Source organism: Adiantum capillus-veneris, chromosome 24 (genome assembly GCF_014529385.1).
Source record: "Adiantum capillus-veneris isolate H3 chromosome 24, ASM1452938v2, whole genome shotgun sequence".
Taxonomy (NCBI): Eukaryota; Viridiplantae; Streptophyta; class Polypodiopsida; order Polypodiales; family Pteridaceae; genus Adiantum; species Adiantum capillus-veneris.
This window is the reverse complement of record NC_140954.1, coordinates 56,653,717-56,671,880: the sequence shown is the minus strand read 5'-3', so window position 1 is coordinate 56,671,880 and position 18,164 is coordinate 56,653,717. Positions and strand designations below refer to the sequence as shown.

The 18,164-nt window shown below is 40.8% G+C and overlaps 1 protein-coding gene across 3 annotated transcripts; it reads left to right on the top strand.

The window, feature by feature from the left end:
• Positions 1–15,849: 15,849 nt before the first annotated feature.
• On the top strand, positions 15,850–17,564 carry LOC147426409 (uncharacterized). Of its 3 annotated transcripts, XM_086499067.1 has the most exons (4): positions 15,850–16,064; positions 16,168–16,237; positions 16,379–17,319; positions 17,441–17,564. In XM_086499067.1, the coding sequence occupies exons 1-3, from the start codon at positions 15,996–15,998 to the stop codon at positions 17,305–17,307; spliced, it is 1,068 nt and encodes a 355-aa protein (XP_086355193.1). In that variant the 5' UTR covers positions 15,850–15,995; the 3' UTR covers positions 17,308–17,319; positions 17,441–17,564. The 3 variants fall into 3 exon arrangements, with proteins under 3 accessions (XP_086355193.1, XP_086355192.1, XP_086355194.1); XM_086499066.1 differs by having other exon boundaries at positions 16,379–17,564; XM_086499068.1 differs by lacking the exon at positions 16,168–16,237 and having other exon boundaries at positions 16,379–17,564.
• The last annotated feature ends 600 nt before the right edge of the window (positions 17,565–18,164 follow it).

The following is an 18,164-nucleotide window of genomic DNA, read 5'->3' as shown; positions in this document are numbered from 1 at the left end:
ACATCTCAAGGCTACTGTCTTTCCAAAGATAGAATTCACCGAGCAAAAGCAAAATTTTTGTGTGGGATTACCTAAGAGATGGCCGAATATGTAAACTCTCAACGGCCTGATTCTATCAATGAAGTAATCCATTGCACCATAGTTGCTTCACGCATCAATTTCTATCAAGGGGCTAGACGGAATGTCAAGCCCATGGAAAACAAAGACAAAAGTAATGCAAATGGGAAAACCAATGCTCAAAATTCTTCCCAAGGCACTTCCAACAAAAACAACAATCGGTCCAAGGAGAAGGGAGTTTACAAAGGCAAAAACAAACTCTCTCATGAAGAGCTAGAAGCTTTTCGCAAGGACCATAAGTATTTCAAGTGTGGGGAGACATGGCTATCGTTCTTGCACCAAGAAGAATGCTTGCAATGAGACTCCTAGGGCTTCCACCATCGAATCTCCAAAAGAGGATGCTCATTGCAAAGGATCATCACTCTCCTATGCTTAGGGAAAGGTAAGAGAGCATGATGCCTTCATCTTGTTTGACCCTAGATCTACTCACAACTCATATCAACGGAGCTGGCCATGAAGTTGGGCATTCAAGCTTTCGAGATGGGAGATATTGTAATGGCTAACACAACTTTCAAGGGACAGTAAGCCTCCGTTACTCCCTTGATTGGGAAGTTGAGGCTTCATGTCCAAAGCTATGTCAACAAAGAAGACTTTTCCATCTCTCCTCTCCAGCATTAGGATGCTATCCTAGGGGCGCCATGGTTTGATAGCATGGCTGCCAATATGAAGTTCCCTGAAAGGAGAATCTACTTCACCTATAGCGGAAAGAACATGTATATAGATACTAGTTAGAATGGTCGCACTATTCCACTTGTAAATATTCCTGCTCTTGATAAATCAATGAAGAGCTCAGTTTCTACGTACATGATTTTTTTCAAAGAGTCGCTAAAGGATCCTAATGTTTCATCAAGAAGAGTTAGACTTGTCTAAACTTCTAAAAGGATTCCAAGATGTGTTCATCGATGATATCCCGATGGACTTACCTCCAAAACGAGGGGATGATGACCATCGTATTGAGCTCCTTCTAGGAAGCTCATGACCTAACAAGCCTCCTTATCGAGTCTCACAAGCTCAACAAGAGGAGATCACAAGGCACATACAAGAATTGGTAGACAAAGGGATGGTAAGGCCTAGTTCCTCTCCCTTTTGTTCTCTAGTCCTTTTAGTGAAAATGTCATTAAATATCTAATATCTAACCAACCCAAATGATTTTCTCATATTAAACCGATAATTTAATATGGGATAATAAATGAGAACAAGGGTTAGAATATATTCTTACGGATCTATCTCAACACGGGGCCAATGGTAAAGGGGCCCAAATGAGAGATGGTCTGTCAAAGAGCAAGGTTAACTAATGAAGCTTAAAAGACCTTAGGGTTAGCTTCATTAAAGACCTCCAAGGTTAGTGTTAAAAGTCCTCTAACCTTAAGCAAACTAGGGCTGAGATTGAGGTGGGAACCCGAACTAAACTTAAGCAAGCTAGGGCTGTTCTTTATGTGGGAACCCGACCTAAACTTAAGCAAGCTAGGGTTGTGCTTGATGTGGGAACCCGACCTAAACTTAAGCAAGCTAGGGCTGTGCTTGAGGTGGAACTCCACCTAAGGTGCTTATCATGCTTGATGACTACCCATGTACTTGACTGCATGTTGCATGTGATTGGCTAGGGGGAGAGGGGTCCAATGAGCTTGCAGCATGTAGAAATTTCGCCCAAATCAAGGAAGGGGGGTGCTAGGGGGGTATACTCCACACACTCACTCATTTGCAAGGGCATTCTCACTTGGAGAAAGTTGAGGAACACCACCTACTTCTCCAAGCTTGTGAGAGTGAAAGCCTACACCAACACTCCTGGCTATGAAATGCAAATCCAACCAAGAGTCATGCTTCAATGCTTAAGTTTGCCATCTTCTCCATCTTCATTACTATGCTCTGATGTATGCTAGCAAGAAGAGTAATGATAAGTGAGAAACTATTTCTTTCTCCTATGGAATGTTTCTTCTTTCATTCCCTATCCTCATTCCCCGCTAGCTCTCTCCACCTTCGAAGGTGTTTGAGGCCTTGGGACTGAGGCTTGGGATAGTTAATGCTTTCTTCAAGTTTATGTTATGCTTGTGATGCATGAAGCTTTCCATCTTCATTGCATCATCTAGGTTACAAGGAACACAAAGATTGTATTGTACCAAGTCTCTCTTGATGGGAGAAACTATAATACAAATGCCTATTGGAGGGGGGACCGGCTCCATATGAATCCGGTCCTCAACTATTGTCATGTTCTCTACACACACACTCTCTCTCTCTCTCTCTCTCTCTCTCTCTCTCTCTCTCTCTCTCTCTCTCTCTCTCGCAAAAGTATTGTTCATGCCAAATTAACTAAGTACCATGTTTATGTTGCTACCATCAATTAAGTTCAACCTCTATGCTCACAAAGAATCTCTCAAAAGTGCTGCACCTAATTTCCTAATTCCGCTACTCTCAAAGTTCATAGGAAATTTCCAGTACATTGGTATCAGAGCATTTGGTTTCTCTTTTCTTGCTTCAGAAGAGAGGTCCTTAAGTAGCCTATTAATGGTTGTTTTTGTTAATTATATTAGGGTAAGTGGGTCTGGGATCTATTATTGGTTTTTTTGAGCCCACTATGTGGGATATGGTGCACACCTCGAGAGCTTTGGTCTTAATAATGGAGTCTTTTTTGACTTGCCTACGGCTTTACAATTATTGAGCCATAAGAAGTCCGAAAGGAGCTATCCCTTGACAACTTTGCTATGTTAGACTCACTCCACTACTCTCTATAATTAACCAATTCGAGCTGTGGGTGTAGATATTTAAGTGCCTATTTTCAAAGGCTAAGAGGAGTAGCAACTAAGGTTTTGAATTGCCAAAGCATACACTAAGTAAACACATAAGTTTAATTAACATGGCTGACAATAACCAAGAGAGTAGAATGAACATTGATAACTTTGATTTTGCACATGAAGGTGCTAATGATGATACCCCCATGTTTGTTAATTATCTTGTCATTAGGTTGCAACAAGCTATGGGCAACCCCACTTTGCAAGCCGAAGTTACTCAACAACTTTGTGCTTATGGGATTTCCTTTCCTCTCCAAGAGGAGAGAGAGAGCTTAGGAGGCCTCTTGATGAGACCCCCAAAAGAAGACTCTCTCCCATACGAGAGGAGGAATCCAAAGATCAAGAAAGTAATGAATCCCTAAATTCCTCCGAAGACGTGGCTCCACGAAGAAGGCGGACTAAACAATCGCCAACTCCTCCCAAGAGGAAACGATTAACCCATAGTCCTTCTCCTTGTCACTCCAAAAGGGAAGAGAGGAACAAAGGATGAAAAGGGCAAGAAAGATGTCACCCTCTTCTCCTTCTTCTTCACCTTCCTCCTCTACCGATGAAAGCTATGGCTATTCTCCTAGAGAATATAAGAGGGGAGGACATCTCAAATCTTACCTTGCATGGTGAATGAAGGTCACAAAAGATCAAAAAGTTCAAAGAGGGAGGAAAGAGTATCTCTTTTCTCACCTATGATGGCACCTTTGGTGCTACCAGCAAAGTATTGGCCTTCACCCAACAATTGGAAACGAGGGCTTCACGGAGTCCTCCAAGCTACGCCATGTAGCTATGCACTTCCAAAAATTGGCTTGTCAATGGTGGGCTAGCCTTCGTGGCAACGGTGAAACCCCAAAGACATGGAAAACTCTATTCCATCATGAAGAAATTCCTTGCAAGTGATGCAAAGGACAAAGTGCTTACCAAATGGTGAAGTTTAAAGCTTCCCTCTCATGAGTGTATCCACAAATATGTGGGAAAATTTTGGGATTTACATCTCAAGACTACTATCTTTCAAAAGATAGACTTTGTCGTGCAAAAGAAACAATTTTGTGCGGGATTACCCAAAGAGATGGCTGAGTATGTCAACTCTCAACAGCTTGGTTCTATCACCAAGGTAATCCACCATACCATGGTTGCTTCACGCATCAATTTCCAACAAGGGGCTAGACGGAATGTCAAGCCCATGGAAAATAAAGACAAAAGTGATGCCAAGAGGAAAACCAATGCCCAAAATTTTTACCAAGGCTATTCCAACAACAACAACAATCGATCCAAGGAGAAGGGAATTTATAAAGGTAACTATAAACTCTCTACTAAAGAGTAAGAAGCTTTTGGTAAGGACCACAAATGTTTTAAGTGTGGGGAGCAAGGCCATGGTTATCGTCCTTGCCCCAAGAGAATTGCCCGTAATGAGACTCCTAGAGTCTCTATGTTTGAAGCTCCAAAAGAGGATGCTCATTGCCAAGGATTTCTCCTTTCCTATGCTTGGGGAAAGATGCAAGAGCATGATGACTTTATTTTGTTTGACCCTAGTTCAACTCACAACTTCATATCCACGGAGTGGACCACTAAGCTAGGCATACAAGCCCACAAGATAGGAGATGCACTGAAAGCCAATGGAGCTATCAAGGGACAAGACGTCTCAATTACTTCCTTAATTGGAAAATTAAGGCTTCATGTCCAAAGCTATGTGGACAGAAAAAAAGGATTTCTTCATCTCCCCTCTCAAACATGAGGATGTTATCGTTGGGGCACCATGGTTTAACCGCATAGCTTCCAATGTGAAGCTCCATAAAAGGAGAATCTACTTCACCTACAGGGAAGAGAGCATGTATATAGATGCTAATGAGTTGGGGAACACCATATCCCTGCAATAAAGGGAATCAAGAGGAATTAGAGTTGTGTAATTTTTTAAATGGATCCCAATATGTTTTCATTGATAACATCCCTAGTGAGCTACCTCTAAAATAAGAGATGATGACCATGCAATTGAGCTCCTACCAGGAAGCTCACTGCCTAACAAGCCTCCTTATCGAGTTTCACAAGCTCAACAAGAGGAGATCATGAGGCAAGTGCATGTATTGGTGAGAAAAAAGGATGGTGAGGTCTAGCTCCTCTCCATTTTGTTCACCATTTCATTTAGTGCAAAAGAAAGATGGCACATATCACATGTGTTCGAGTATAGAGCACTAAATAAGATCACTATCAAAAATAGATTTCCAGTGCTGCGGGTAGAAGATCTATTTGATAATTTACAAGTTTTGTCTTGACAAATGCTCTAGACGCATTCAAACTCATGGTGGAAAAAAATCTTCAGGCCACTCAAAATCTCTTGAGGAGTACAAGCGACACCTCCAGGTAATTTTTCAAGTTGTGTGAGAGAATAAGCTTTTCATTAATCAAAGAAAAGTGAATTTTTCCTACAAGAGATTCATTAGTTAGGTCACATTATCTCTAAGGATGGCACCCGTATGGATCCAACAAAGTTAGAGATAATAAGAGGATGGCCTAATCCAAGGAATCTAGAGGAGGTACGAAGCTTCATAGGTATGTGTGCATACTATAGATGCTTCATAGAAAAAATTCACTAATAGCAAGCCCATTACATGACTTAACAAAAAAGAACGTTAAGTATCCATGGACTGCAAAAGTGCAAGAAGCTTTTGAGAAGCTTAAGGAGAATCTTATCTCTCAATATGTGCTCACGCTATTAGATCTCTCAAAGCCATTTGAAGTCCAATGTGATGCTTGTGGTAATTGCCTTGGAGCTACTTTGCTTCAAGAAGGGCATGCCATAGCATATGAAAGTCAAAGACTCAACTTCGATAAGTGAGTATTGGGCAAATACAGAAAAGAGCTACTAGCTATTCTATATGCCATAAACACGTGGAAACACTGTCTCTCGGGGACTCCGTTCATCCTACGAATGGATCACAAAGCTTCAAGAACTTCATGATGCAAACCAAGCTCTCCAACAAACAAATGAGGTGGGAATTTTTTTTTTGCAATTTAAATTTCATATTGCTCACACTGTTGGCAAGCACAATCAAGTGGTCGATGCACTTTCACAACGACCAAGGGTAAATGTGGTGTCTATAGCAACTCACAATGATCTATCTTTTATGATAGATGAGTATGCTACTAACTAAGACTAAGTATGCAATTACAGCCTTTGCAATAGGGCAGAAGAGAGAACCATTCAAACGGCAATAGGCGATGTGTTAATCACCCATACAATACGAAAGTCATATATGAATCCCATACTTCTCCTTATGCAGGGCAAAGAGAGATTGCATAGTCTACTCTTCAAGGAGTAGAAATGTATTTCTGTTGGTCTACCATGAAAAGTAAACATACAAGAATATGTTTCAAAATGCGTGGTATACCAAAAGTTGAAATTTGATCGAGGGAAGCAACTTGAATTGTTTTAGTCGACAGGATTAACAAGAAAACACACTCTATGCCTGTCAAAAAGACTATTAAGGCACATCAAATGGCAACCCTCTTCAAATTTCAAATTTTCAAGCATCATGGATTTCCAACAACCATAGTGTTGGACAAAGATCCTAGAATGACAAGTAATTTCTAGAAGGGTCTCTTTTGGAATCTAAAAAGTAGATTAAATTTCTCTTTCGGCCTATCATCCACAAACGGATGACCAAAGTGAAATTACTAATCTAATGATTCTTGAATCTACTAAAAGCCTATGTCATGGAAGTAGATCAATGTTCTCGACGATAGAAGTACCTACCTCTTATAGAGTATGCGTACAATGACATTGTACATACTTCTATGGGGAAAGCACCTTTTGAGGTTAAAGAGGGAAGATCCAAAAGTCCCTTACTACTTCAAGTACATGGGAAGATGAATATAGCCGAGACCTATAAGAATATTTTCCAAAGATTAAAGTGGTTATATCCATCTCACAAGAAAGGCAAAAAGGGTTGCTGCTAATAAGCACAGAAGAGCCTTAACCTTTAAGGAAAATGATTGGGTCTTGCTAAAGTTCCTCAAGGCTCATCTGAGGCATCCTACGGGCAAGAGTCCTACGGACCACCAAGAGTATGATGCTAAACTAGCAAAAAGATACTATGGTCCTTAAAATTCTTAAGCCAGTCAATGAGATGGCTTATTAATTGAAGTTGCCCAACCATTAGCTCACGCACAATGTTTCCCATGAGAACCTACATAAGCCTTACAAAGGAGCGCCATCAAAAGAAGCAATAGTTGCAGACCCTCCAAAAATTGAAGATCAAGAAGAAGTACTTCAACCTGAGTCCATCCTATGACATGAAGACAAGGTATTAAGAAACGGTAAGATTATCTGACGATATCTTATTAAGTTAAATAATTATCCTTTTAAAGACGCTAAAGGGATGCAAGGAGCCTAACTTAAGGATAATGTGAACCTTAAGGAGCCTAGCCTAAGCAAGCTAGGGTCGTGCTTGAGGTGGGAACCTTAAGCAAGCTAGGGCTGTGCTTGAGGTGGGAACCTTAAGCAAGCTAGGACTGTGCTTGAGGTGGGAACCCTAAACTTAAGCAAGCTGCTGTGCTTGAGGTGGGAACCCGACCTAAACTTAAGCAAGCTAGGGCTGTGCTTGAGGTAGGAACTCCACCTAAGGTGCTTGTCATGCTTGATGACTAAGGTACTTGAGGTACTTGTCACATTTAATGAGGAAGTTGCTTGAGAAGCTTTATGCATGGGAGGTAAGATGCTTGAGTCAAAAAGAGAACCTACACACTTAATGAGGAAGTTGCTTGACAAACTTCCTATGCATAAAAATCTCAAAGTTAGGAGAATTCTAAAAGAGCACATGGGACACATGTCAGACTCTCACTAAGCTTAACCACATGGTGTGCTTGACTGCTATTGGTTGGGTTAAACAGGGTTCCAATGAGCTTCTACTTCCATCTAAGAAATATCTAGATATTTTCAAGCTTTCTCTCTCTCTAAGGGGTAAGGAGGACACTTGTCAAAAGAATACCCATGTACTTGACTGCATGTTGCATGTGATTGGCTAGGGGGAGAGGGGTCCAATGAGCTTGCATCATGTAGAAATTTTGCCCAAAGCAAGGAAGGGGGGTGCTAGGGGGGTATACTCCACACACTCACTCATTTGCAAGGGCATTCTCACTTGGGAAAGTTGAGGAACACCACCTCCTTCTCCAAGCTTGTGAGAGTAAAGCCTACACCAACACTCTTGGCTATGAAATGCAAATCCAACCAAGAGTCATGCTTCAATGCTTAAGCTTGCCATCTTCTCCATCTTCATTACTATGCTCTGATGTATGCTAGCAAGAAGAGTAATGATAAGTGAGGAACTATTTCTTTCTCCTATGGAACGTTTCTTCTTTCATTCCCTATCCTCATTCCCCGCTAGCTCTCTCCACCTTCGAAGGTGTTTGAGGCCTTGGGACTGAGGCTTGGGATAGTTAATGCTTTCTTCAAGTTTATGTTATACTTGTGATGCATGAAGCTTTCCATCTTCATTGCATCACCTAGGTTACAAGGAACATAAAGATTGTATTGTACCAAGTCTCTCTTGATGGGAGAAACTATAATACAAATGCCTATTGGAGGGGGGACCGGCTCCATATGAATCTGGTCCTCAACTATTGTCATGTTCTCTACACTCTCTCTCTCTCTCTCTCTCTCTCTCTCTCTCTCGCAAAAGTATTGTTCATGCCAAATTAACTAAGTACCATGTTTATGTTGCTACCATCAATTAAGTTCAACCGCTATGCTCACAAAGAATCTCTCAAAAGTGCTTCACCTAATTTCCTAATTTCGCTACTCTCAAAGTTCATAGGCAATTTCTATTACAGCAAAAGAAAGATGGTACATACCGTATGTGTGTGGACTATCGAGCACTAAACCATATCACTATCAAAAATAGATTTCCCGTGCCTTGGGTAGAAGATCTATTGGATAAGCTACAAGGCTATACCTACTTCAGTAGGATTGACCTTAAGAGTGGCTATCATCAAATAAGGATGGTGGATGAAGATATCCTAAAGACCGCGTTTCGCACAATGTTTGGTCTTTATGAATATCTAGTCATGCCTTTTGGCTTGACTAATGCACCAGCTACATTCAATCGTCTAATGGAGAAAATTTTTAGACCCTACCGTAAATTCACTGGAGTGTTCTTTGATGATATCATCATCTACTCCAAGTCTTTGGAGGAACATGTGCAACATCTCCAAGTGATTTTTCAAGCATTGAGGGAGAACAAGCTTTTTCTTAACCAAAAGAAAAGTGAATTTTTCTTTCAAGAGATTCAATACCTAGGTCATATTATCTCTCAAGATGGTATCCATATGGATCCATCGAAGTTAGAGGTAATAAAAGCATGGCCTAATTCAAGGAATTTACATGAGCTACGAAGCTTTATTGGTACGTGTGCATATTATAGACGCTTCATAGCAAAATTCTCTCAAATAGCAAGACCACTACATGACTTAACTAAGAAGAACATTAAGTATGTATGGACTGTTAAGGAGAAAAATGCTTTCGATAAGCTCAAAGAAAAGCTTACCTTCCAACTAGTCCTCATGCTTCCGGATCTCTCAAAGCCATTTGAGGTCCAATGTGATGCTTGTGGTGATTGCCTTGGAGTAGTTTTGCTTCAAGAAGGGCATGCCATAGCATATGAGAGGCGAAGGTTCAATACCAATGAACGAGTCTTGGACATTTATGAGAAAGATTTTTTAGCTGTTCTATATGCCCTAGACACATGGAAACACTACTTATTGGGAACTCCATTTATTCTATGAACCGACCAAAGTCTCAAGTATTTCATGATGCAAACCAAGCTTTCCGACAAACAAATGAGGTGGGAAAATTTTCTTTCGCAATTTAATTTCCATATTGCTCACGTTGCTAGTAAGCACAATCAAGTGGTTGATGCACTTTTCGACGACCAAAAGTTAATGAGGTGTCTATAGCTACTCAAAATGATCTATCTTCTATGATAGATGAGTATGCTAATGACCCTGACTTTAGAGACATAATGTCAGCCCTTGCTTTGGGGAAGAAAGAGGAAGCATTCACCTTGCAAGATGTTTATCTTCTCCATGCCAATAGGCTATGTGTTACTCATTCCCTTCGTGAGAAAGTTATGTATGAATCCCATGCTCCTCCCTATGCGGGACATAGAGGTATTCAACCTACTCTTCGAGGAGTAGAGATGTATTTCTATTGGCCTACCATGAAAGTGGACATACAAGAGTATGTTTCAAAATGCGTAGTATGCCAAAAGACCAAGTATGATAGAGGGAAGCAACCTAGATTACTCCAGCCATTGCCTATCCCAAATTCACCATGGGAGAGTATATCCTGGATTTCATCTTTGGATTGCCCAAGTCTATCCATGGGAATATGGACAATAGTCGACAGGTTTAGCAAGCAAGCACACTTTATTCCTGTCAAAAAGACTATTAAGGCACACCAAACGGCAACTCTCTTCATATCACAAATTTTCAAACACCATGGATTACCAACATCCATCGTGTCAGATAGAAATACTAGAATGACCAGTAATTTTTGGAAAGGTCTCTTTGAATATCTAGGAACAAGATTGAATTTCTCTTCGGTCTATCACCCACAAACGGATGGCCAAAGTGAGATAGCCAATCTTACAATACTCGATCTATTCAAGAATTATGTTACAGAAGTAGATCAACGCTCACAATGGGAAAAGTACTTACCTCTTGTAGAGTATTTCTATAATAATACTGTACATACCTATATGGGAAAAGCACCTTTTGAGATCATTGAGGGAAGACCTAAAAGTGCCTTGCTACTCAAAGCACATGGGAAGATCTTCGTGGCCGATGAGTATAGCTGTGACCGACAAGAATCTTTTCAAAAGATTAAGGAGGCTATATCCATTTTTAAACAAAGGCAAAAAGCTATTGTTGACAAGCACAGAAGGGACTTAATGTTCAAAGAAAATGATTGGATCTTACTTAAGTTTCCTAAGGATCGATTGAGGCACACGACGGGAAAAAATCCTATGGGCCATCAAAAGTATTATGCTAAGTTAGCAGAAAAATACTATGGTCCTTTCCAAATCTTGAAGCCCATCAATGAGACGGCTTACCAACTCAAGTTTCCCAACCATTGGCTCATACACAATGACTTTCAAGCCCTACAAAGGAGAGCTGCCAAGTGAACCATTATTGAAGACCCTCCCGAAGTTGAAGACTAAGAAGAGGTGCTACAACCCGAAGCTATTCTTCGGCATGAAGACAAGGTACTACGACATGGTAAGATTATTCGACGGTATCTTGTTAAGTTCAAAAATTATCCTTTTGAAGATGCTAGATGGATGCAAGGAATACAACTTAAGGATAATATGAACCTTGTCAATGCTTACAATGCTACATTAGAGTAAGCAAATGTACAAATTTCTTTTACATGATCCATGTTTTTGTCTTGAAAGACTAGTTCTCTTTTTAATTGTGCACAAATTCAAATAGTATGCATGGTTAGAATCATGTTTGTGATGACGACGTCTCTCAAACACCAAGTAGAATTTGTCACTCTACTTTGGGAGAATGAAATGGACTAAAGAGCAGACATGCTTGCGGCAGCTATATCTCCCAAGCACCAAATGGATTGGTCATCCATCTTGGAAAGATGTCGTACGGTAAAAAGGGATCCTCTACCCGCTAAGTAAAATTGACTAATGACCAAGGCTTTCTCTTCTACCTCATAGTCAAGGACGACTATGATTTCAAGAGAGAGGTAATGTCATAAAATCTAATATCTAAGCAACTCGCATGATTTTCTCATATTAAACTGGTCATTTAATGTGGGAGAATAAATGGGAACAAGGGTTAAGATATAGACATGTGCTTATAGATCTATCTCAACACGGGGCCAATGGTAAAGGGGCCCAAATAAGAGATGGTATGTCAAAGAGCAAGGCTAACCAATGGAGCATAAAGACCTTAGAGTTAGCTTCATCAAAGACCTCCAATAGAGGTTAAAAGTCGTTTGACCTTAGCTGAGCTTGAGGTGGGAACCCGGCCCAAGATTAAGGTGCTTGAGGTGCTTGTTGTGCTTGATGATTAAGGTGCTTGAGGTGCTTGTCGTCTTGATGAATAAGGTGCTTGAGGTGCTTGTTGTGCTTGCTCACTAAGGTGCTTGAGGTTCTTGTGGGAACACCGCCCAAGCTTGAGGTGCTTTGTCATGCTTGCTGACTAAGATGCTTGAGATAAGGTGTGCCAAAAAGTCAATATTCAATCCCTACAAGCAGGGGGTAAGCCCTACAAGAGGGGGGATGAGAGAGAATACGCACACACACACACACACACTCACACAAGGCATGCTTGGTACAAAGAAAGAAAAAGGGACACTTGTCAAGTTCGTCCTCAAGTTATCTTTCACGAAATCACATATACCCCCATGGTGTGCCTAAAGCCTATTGGTTGGCCACCCAAGGGGTCCAATGATAATTTAGAAGACTTAATTAATTGTTTTTGCATTTGTCACGTCCTCTCTCTCAAGGGGGACACTTGTCCCAAGACTAGTATGCTTGCTTGGTAAGACTCCTGCTTGTGATTGGCTAGGCCTGAGGGGTCCAATGAGCTTCAAGCATCAGCTACAAGGGGGGTTAATCAAAGCAAGTAGGGGGCATGCTTGAGGGATATACTCTCTCTCTCTCTCTCTCTCTCTCTCACACACACACACACACACACACACACACACACACACACACACACACACACACACACACACACACACACACACATTGTGTGAAGTGCAAAGTCCAAGAGCTTCCTCTCCTTCTCCAAGAAAGTACAGAGGTTGAGAGCCTACACCAACACTCTTGGCTATGGAATACAAATCCAACCAAGAGCCATGCTTCAATGCTTAAGCTTGCCATCTTCTCCATCTTCATTACTATGCTATTATGTATGCTAGCAAGCAGAGTGATGATAAGCGAGGAACTAATTCTTTCTCCTATGAAATGTTTCTTCTTCCTCTTCCCTACCCTCATTCCCTGCTAGCTCTCTCCACCTTCGAAGGTGTTTGAGGTCTTGGGACTGAGGCTTGGGATAGTTAATGCTTTCCACAAAGTTTATGTTATGCTCATGATGCATGAAGCTTTCCATCTTCATTGCATCACCTAGGTCACAAGGAACACAAAGATTGTATTGTAACAAGTCTCTCTTGATGGGAGAAATCATAATACAAATGCCTATTGGAGAGGTAACCGGCTCCACATAAATCCGGTCCTCAACTATTGTCATGTTCTCTAAATTCTAATTCATGATGCATGATGCTTTCCATCTTCATTGCATCACCTAGGTCACAAGGAACACAAAGATTGTATTGTAACAAGTCTCTCTTGATGGGAGAAATCATAATACAAATGCCTATTGGAGAGGTAACCGGCTCCACATAAATCCGGTCCTCAACTATTGTCATGTTCTCTAAATTCTCTCTCTTGCAAAAGTATTGTTCATGCCAAGTTAAATAAATGCTATGTTTATGTTGCTACGATCAATTATGTTCACCCACTATGTTCACAAAGTAATTTCACAAAAGTACTCTCTTTAATTTCCGCTACTCTCAAGTTAATAGGACAATTCCATTACATTTGATCACTTTATATTGCATACCTAATGCTACCTTTGTAGTTAATGGATGGTCGAGAACAAGTTTTTTGTTTGTTTTGAAAGGTGTGAGCATTACTAGTCATGGAATAACTTAATCATCCGCGCCTAATTTTACTGATAACATGGTCATCTGTGCTTGGAATGCTTTTGACCTTTGCTCCTAGCTTGGAACACTTGGTTCATACTGAGGAACTTTGTAGTTTGATGGCTGATTGGTGAGGGTATTGGTTGGTAATTTGGATAAAAGATTGGATGCTTGTAGTATTTATTTTGATTTTTTTCCCTCCTTGTTGATTAAACCGATGGATAATTTGGGATAGGTTGAACAAGGCATTTTCTATTTGTGGCTCCTATGTTGAGCTATGTGTTTTTGGCCCAAGAGAGGATACTTTACTTGATAGAGAAACCATAGTACTTAGGTGCTCTCGACATTGAATCTCTCTTGGTTTGATTGACTTTATACATTGAATTGCATTGTTTAAATGATCTATTCTACTCTGGGGATGTATCACCCTGCCGAACTTTGACTTGATGTTTTAATATTTTTGTTACCTTGGAGTGCTCCTTTCAGTGGGCCCACCTCCCACTAGAGATCAATCTATCTAGAAATGTTATAGGGTTTGTCTTCCAAAGGTCCTCTTAGAATGCTCTCTCCTTTATTTGGTTTTCGAGTAAATTTTTATTCTTTCTAGAATGGGTTTTTGACCTGAAGAAGGCCATAGGGGGGTGGTGGAGAAATGGTGCAAGTTTTGAGCTGTTGATGTAGAGGTTGCTAATGGTGGACACATGTCCTCGTGGCTTGAAAAGGAAAGTATTGTAAACATTATATTTTCCTTGTAAATTGTAAAGGGATCTTTCCATCATTGTAATTTGGTACCTTCATTTAAAGCTTCCTCAACTTTACTTTATTTTTTATTTTTGTCTTTGTTTATTTGGATTGCATTAAAACGCCTTAAAGAACAAAGCATTAGAAGTACATTCATAGAATTTTGATCCCATGATGAGAAATAATGCAATCTTTTGATTTGTAAAGAATCTTTTCCTTTAAGACCTCTTAAAAGGACATTTCATGAAAGTGTTTTTTCTTTTTTTATTCTTATTAAACCTACCTTATTTAAAAAAATTATTTTATTATAATTTATGCTTATTAAATCTACCTTTTAGTTTGTAGTGGAGTCTCTTTATTTTTATTTTCTTTTAATTATTTTTGTTTTATTTTATTTTAATATTATTTTATCTTAGAATGCCAATGTGATCTTTTCACCTTGTTGTTTAAGTGGGCCCATGGTAAGAAACAAGGCATCTCTACTACTTCTTTATGGAGATTGGAAAAAATAGGTGTGCTTAATGGCGACTCCACCTTTTTTATTTTCAAGGTCATAAAAAAAATGCGCTTTTCTTTCTACATCTACACAAACTTTAACCTCACTATTTGTTGACCATTTCACCTCTATGTAGATATGTGTGCATTTATGTGCGGGGGACTGGGACGAAGGGAAAGTGCATTTCCCATATCCATAGTTCATCGTCGAAGATAGTGGTGGGGACCAAACCGATCGGTAGGTCGGTAATTATGTGTGTATATAACTAATACAATTTTACATTAAAACAATACAATTGCACAATTGATTAAGACCTAGTTCTGATAAATCTTCCCCCTCCCCCCTTACCTTCAACAAGCAATTGTGACTCCTCACCTTGTTCTTTTTTTCTTTTGCATACTCTTCTTCGCCAAGTGGCCTTCATTCTAAGCATGTACATAGATTGATCCTCTTGTGCACCAAAAGACTTCTGTTGTCAACTCATATTCCAAAGTGTTGACTCGACGTGTGAACCACAGTATAAAGTAAGGGATCGAGAGTGGCATGTGCACTTTATGTGTGTAACTACCAAATCGCTTTAAAGAGTGCTTTGCCAAGTGGACAACACGTGGACGGCTAGGAGGGGAAGTTAGGTTAGTTAGGTTAGTTAAATCTACAAAACAAGGTGCCCAAGACCATGTACTTAGATTGACCCCACTTGTGCACCAGAAGGGTTGTGTTGTCAATTCGTATTCCGAAGTGTTGACTTTGAGGGTGTGAACCACAGTGTAAAGTAAGGCATGCATTACTAAAACAAAAAGTAAAGGAAGGCATGGCGTGGCAACTACCAATGGGCTTAGCGGAGTGTTCTGCCAAGTGGACAACACGTGGACGGCCAGGCGAGGAAGTTAGGTTAGTTAGATCTAACGGTGCAGACAATGTCGCGCTGCCGGCCTACCCTCGTCTGGGGCCGAGCCTGGCTGGCCTGGAAGGTCGTCTTCTGGTCGGGAAGACAGATCTGCCGCCTTTTCTTAAGTAGTTGCCCGGAATTGCGAATTTAAGCAGAGAGAGAGAAAGAGAGAGCGCGTTTTGAGAACCCATCAAATTGCAGAGCGCGAGCATTTGAATTTCATCCTGCTCTTCCTCTGTGCGTTTTTGTGAATGCGTAGCGATGGCTCCTTGCGGCACCCTTACTTCGCCCACCACGAATTGCAAGGATTCTTCAAGCAAGCGCAGGAGGGTAACGTCTTCCTCTCCCTTATCTTCTCTGCGTTTCTTTTCTGAACAATCTGGTTCTCGCTTTGTCCCTCTTTCTCTTCGCTGATTCTCTTCGTATTCTGAAGACCAACCGCTTAGCGAAGCTGAAGCAGTGCAAACTTGAAGCCCAGAGAGAGAAATGGCTTTTTCATGAAGGTTTCTCCCCATTTTTTTGTACTTTTTCTGAAAAAGCGCGTTTTTGCTCTCTCCATCTCTCGTTGCATGTACGAATCGTTTTTGCTTTTCCCTTTGCTGTCTTTCTACGTTACAGACGGTTTTCCCTTTTCCTTGGCGCAGGTGCTGAGCATAGCCAAGGGCAAGAAGTCCTGCATACAGACGATCCTGGCGAGGTTATTCACCCTGAGTCTGCAGAAACACAGACCCCTCTCTGCTTGAACTCGAGAATTACCTGGGCCTCTCTATTAAATGCAGGCGGCTCAGATCAAATGCGGCAATCTTCACAGAGAATGCAGCCTACCTCCAGGTTATTGTCATCAGAGTCGGAGCCTGATCCGGATCTTTTACTAGCAACTTCTAATCTTCCAGTGAGCCCAGGATTTAAAAAAATCGAAGATACATCTGCTAATTCTTGTGAAGATAGAAGTCCCGAGAGCAAAACAAGCAAGGTGGGCAGAGGTACAAGGAGATCTAGAGGACACCGTCGTAATTCAAAGGAAAACTTGTGTTTTGACAATCTAACCAGAGGACAACAGAGGCGATTTGAGGGAAGGTGTGCCCATGCTCACGGGCAAGGGCGTGTAGAGGATGGTTGGGAGGCGGCTGCAGATGCATTGGGCTTGCATACCATCAGAAAGAAAAACTTTTCAAACGTACTTCAACCACAAGCTCCACTTTTCAATGATCAGCAGCGCTCAAGGACTATGTCTGCACCCCTATTGGGGTTAAAGCCAAATAAACAGCAAGGAAGGGCTTGGCAAGGAGATTTGCGTCGGCCTAATTGTCCACCTGGCCGTACAAAGCAGAAGAGTTCTGGGGTCGACATGCGCTTGCTTAGAAAGTTAGATGTGTTTGAGAAGCCACAGTGCCTGATTTGTACAGAGGATCTTGACATCACGGACACGTCGTTTGAAGGTTGTAACTGTGGGTTTAACATATGCTTATTCTGTTATCACACAATAGCCCAAGAATCCGGGAGATGCCCTGGATGCAGAGGACTATACAAACAGGATATTACTGCAAAGCCTGCGTGTCTCTTACCTCGTTGAAGTTACTTGCATGTAGGTTTTCCATGTACATACCTTAGCAAATTATAGAGGGATTACGATATTACCCTTTTGCCTTGAGGTTTGACTGAATATGGGGTATGCCTCTTACATACTTTTTTTTATATTATTCCAGCTGAGAGAAAAGGAGCATTTATTCAGAATTCTGTTTTACAAAATGGCGCGTTTCCTTTCGAGACTTTAAAAGCTTGCGTGTGTCCTTACATACAAAAAAAGAAAATATATTTTTGAACTTCTCATATGCCAGTCTCTATGTCAGCAGCAGAAAACAGGTTTGTCAACAATTACCCCTAAAAATTCGTAGTTCAAGAAGTACTTTATCATTGGCGTACTCAAAAATTCCAGTTTGTATGCTCCAGCTACAGTTTGTTATTGGTTTTTTCTTTTCTGGTCGTCTTAACAGACATGCAAAGCAAGAAGTTGAAGTATTCGTCTAAGGTTGCGACCTTGAGACATTGTTTCAATTGGTGTTGTGTATGAGCTATGAACTACCTTAAAGTCTTTTGGAGCTTTTTGTATTAGAGGCCTCAATGTGGCTTAGCCTATCTTGCATCTCTATAACCTTGACACGTTCGTGTATGGTCACTTGTGTGTGTGGGGGGGAAGCATATTTTGATACCTAGTTCTCCTTCCTCTATTGGGCATTAAGACTCGAATAGGGATCAGTACTATGCATGATCGTGCTTATAGTCATATTGCATTGTGGATGGCTATCATGAGTCTATAGCTTGCACTTTTGCTTAGGTGATGTTTTGTGGTTTCATCGAGGTATAGCAGTTTATTAGCAAACATCTTTAAGTGTTGGTCCCAATCTGCGCATTGAGCAAATCATAGTCTCT